Genomic DNA, 3,870 nt, shown 5'->3' on the forward strand with positions numbered 1-3,870 from the left:
GCTTTTAATTAATCTAATAACTAATCGGTGAAGTTTCACATATTTGAGTAATTGAAGGTGAAAGTTGGAAGAATTTCGATACACATTTCAAATCGCTTTCGTAAATCATTTGAATATTAAGCAATGTTAGTTTACTCAACCTTTGCATAATCCGTAGTGGCCGTAGGTTTTAAAATGAGGCATACATCGTGGTTGTGAGCGGGTTTACCTTTTTATGTTTATTTATCTAATTATAGTGTTAACCAACTTTCTTTAATTTAACATTTTTCTGAGCATAGAGCAATTACATTTTTATCGATGAGCCCAATCTTTATTTATAGGCCAACATCAGTGCCATTTCCCCTATGACACTCTAACATTATCGTACTCTCGACGACTCCTTATACACAATCGCATCTCGTTTATGCCATGTCAATTGGTTGACCTTCACGTTTTCCTTTTTGACCTTTCGGCTTCTTAGGAGTCCTTTGCCGATCCTGATCTTCGTCTTGCTGTCTTGGTGTAGTACTAGTACTGGTGCTAGTACTTGTACTTGTGGAAGTCGACGACTGCGTCGAAGAGCTTATTGTAGATGGAGTCGAGCTGCTGCTGGTTGGTGTTGTAGAACAGGAACTAACGGTCGTCGTTGATGTGGTGGGCGTCGTTTCAGTTGTGGTGGTACTGGTCGATGTCGTACTTGAAGTCCTATTGCGATTGTTTCCACGGTTCCGTCCCGGACCTTTCCCTTTGTGGCCGCGGTTCTCGTGCGATTCTTTACTTTCTTCCGAAGAAGATCCATTACGCTTCCCTTTGTGGCCTTCTTTGCGCTTTCGCTCTCCTTTTTCTTCCGACGAGTTATGTCGGCGATGGTGATGATGCTTTCGCTTAGGTATCGGATCACCATCTACCGAACTGAGGTAACATACCGCGCACAGAACCACCAGGGTAATCAAAATTAATTTGTTCATGACGATCCAGAACGACGACAAATATGTACTGAGCGATGATCGCATACGGGTGAAGAATATTTATAGTCAAACTCTGTGCTCTGTTCTCTGTGTGTATTTAATTGATATCTTCGAGATGCTGTGCAGGTAAACAGAAATTAGCATGGGTAATCACACGATTTTTTTCGAGTGTCAAGTAATTTTTTGTTGCTGTTAAAATTGAAGGCGCAGCTCAGTTCATAATTTGTTCGATAGCACCCACTTCAGGACGTTCCGGTGATCGAATTTTCTTCTTCTTTTGGCTTTATTACAACCCTTCTGGGACTTTACGCCAGCTTTCACCTTATAGTGTTCTTTGGGTACTGCCACAGAGTTGTTAATTGAGAGCTTTTTAAGTCTGTACCATTTTTGCATTTGCAGTGCAATTGTGTGACAGGGAATGGCCGAGGAATTCGAGAAACCTTTCAACCCGAAAAATTCTTAGACTACACCGTGAATCGAACCCAGCTGCCTCCCCGCATGGTCTTGCTTTATAGCTGCGACTTTACCGACTGAGCTAAGAGAGGCCCCTTAAGGTGAAACTGACCTAGAGAGTAAATACAAATTTGTTCAAAATGTTGTTCTTTTATTATTTCGCACAAAACGACGAGAGTTTTTCCAATCTGAAGTGATGTCGCAGAGGAAACTATTTCAGAAATGTTTATTTACTCACTAAGTCACTTTCACCTTGGGTGACTGGGTCTAAAATCACGAATTAGAAAAATTTCTGTGTTGAAATGACGATTACATTGTATGATTTTATGGATTAGTTTACTATGGAGCTGTTCATATAAGATGCGATTTCAGCAGCCAAATTTTCATAAATGCACACACTGAAAAGTAACAGCTCTTTGGACTTTTATGAATAGTAAAAATAAAACAATGTCTACCGTATGCGTGATAATGTTTGCACCATTGAGCAATGTCAAAATTAAAAAAATTCTCAAAAAATTCGTTTTCGAGTATTTTTTATTTATTCAAAGGGGGGATGTTTCTCAGAGTCTTAAACTATGTTAATCATCGATCGAGTTTCCACTTGCTGCAATTACGGCCTACACACGCTTCCGGAATGCACGTCAGGTTCTAATAATGTAGTCTGGATCAATTTCTCTCCAGGTACGGGTCAATGTTTGTCTGAGGCTTGCTGTACCCGGGTGGCCTTTTCAAACAGGCCTTGGCCTTCATGACGCGCCATATTGAGTAATCCAGCGGATTAAGATCGGCGCTGGATGGCGGCCACATATCCTTCGCCCAGAACGGAAGATGTTCCTGCAACCACTTCTGAGTGCGGTTCGAGGTGTGGCACGGAGCCCCATCTTGTTGAAATACAACATTCGGCTTCGGACCGTACTGTTCTTTAATCCACGGAGGAACATACTTACTTAAAATCCATATGTAGACCTCCGTGTTGACCTTGTCGCCTTCTGGAAAGAACACCGGGTCAATTTTTTTGCCATCGGCAGCCACCAATCCAAACACCATAACGCTAGCAGGATGCTTGGTCAGATACACGTTCTTGTGCTCGTCAGCCACGTCTTTTACCGGAAGAGAACTAATATACCGGTCGGTTCTGGAATTTGATACGGGATCGACGATAAACATGCTCTCGTCGGTGAACAGGATTACCGGATTTTTTCGCTTAAGGAAGTTCAAGATTTTCTTGCATCGTTCGACTCGTAGCTCCCGAATGCGGTTGGTAATCATGTGAGTTTTTTTTCCGTGCCCTCGACTTTGCCCCGCAATCTTCCTTTACGATATTCCGTGCCGTAAAGTCACTGATCCCGTGTTCCTTTGCCATTTTCCTTATTGAACGCACTGGATTCATCCGAATCTTCCTTTTGATAGCAGCGATAACCCTCGGAACCCGAGCTGATCTCGGACGACCTGTGGCCACCTTCGCGGATAGTTGTCCTTTCTTTTCTCGGTCTAAAACCCTTTTGACGGTCCACCGGGACACTCACACGGCGATTGAAATGTCTTTTTCCACCGTGCGTGGGACAAATCACGAATACGCTGCCACTTCGTCATGGTGCAACTGTCAAACTAAGTAAATCATTTTCTTTTATACACAGCCTACTACGGTAAGAGCTATAGGTTACGTGCATGCAAAGAAAACCAAGGCATTGTATGCACAGGTGAAACGGGAACCATACGATGGTGCAAACATTATCACCCGCTCGTTCAAATTTACTCTAAAGTGAGTAAAATTCCACTCACTTTCGTTAAAAGTGGAACTACTCTAAAATGAGTAACCCCATGTTTACTCACTTTTGAGTAATGTATGAATTTGTCAAAATTTGAGTAGCACTTACTCAGTTTCGGTTTTCGCAATATTAGCACAACTGAGTAAAGGTTACTCAGTTTTGTAAATATTATATTTTGACAGGAAATAATTTGATCGAATCTTTTTTGAAGCATAATAAAAACGATTTATTCTATCACAACAGAATTATTCAAAACATTTAATTTTATAAACTCTAATCAACAAATTGATAATAATTCTGCTTATTAAGCGATTCCGAAGACCACTGCAGCTATCATCTCCAGGTGCTATTTTCATTCCGGGAAGTAACCAGCGATGTAACACATTAAACATCTCGAAATGGACTGAGCAGCTTTCTGGCACAACTTACGGATCAGTTTCTCAGCATTTTTTTTTCTAAAAAATAATTTCTTTTTGAATATATTGTTATTTCCCGATTTTCTCATAAAGCTTACTTGCAATACTCTCATAGTGAACTTTCCTTTGGATCGAGCTTGGGATTATGAAGTTTACAACCAAAAGTTGTTGCAGAAGTTCAGAAAAACGTAACCTGTGCAAATTTGGGCTGAACGGCGCCGGTGGTGTAGTGGTAAGCGTGAATACCTCTCACCCCAGCAGGCCTGGGTTCAATCCCAGTCGGCG

At 41.4% G+C, this 3,870-nt stretch overlaps 1 protein-coding gene across 1 annotated transcript; it reads right to left on the minus strand.

Annotated features, from left to right (window-relative positions):
• Window positions 1-401: 401 nt before the first annotated feature.
• Window positions 402-947, minus strand: LOC135709837 (uncharacterized). The gene has a single exon (XM_065232249.1). The coding sequence runs from the start codon at window positions 945-947 to the stop codon at window positions 402-404; it is 546 nt and encodes a 181-aa protein (XP_065088321.1).
• Between the last annotated feature and the right edge of the window lie 2,923 nt (window positions 948-3,870).

Source organism: Ochlerotatus camptorhynchus, unplaced genomic scaffold (assembly GCF_037179485.1).
Source record: "Ochlerotatus camptorhynchus isolate MF236.1 unplaced genomic scaffold, CSIRO-AGI_Acam_v1.1 ptg000365l, whole genome shotgun sequence".
In the NCBI taxonomy this organism is placed as follows: domain Eukaryota; kingdom Metazoa; phylum Arthropoda; class Insecta; order Diptera; family Culicidae; genus Ochlerotatus; species Ochlerotatus camptorhynchus.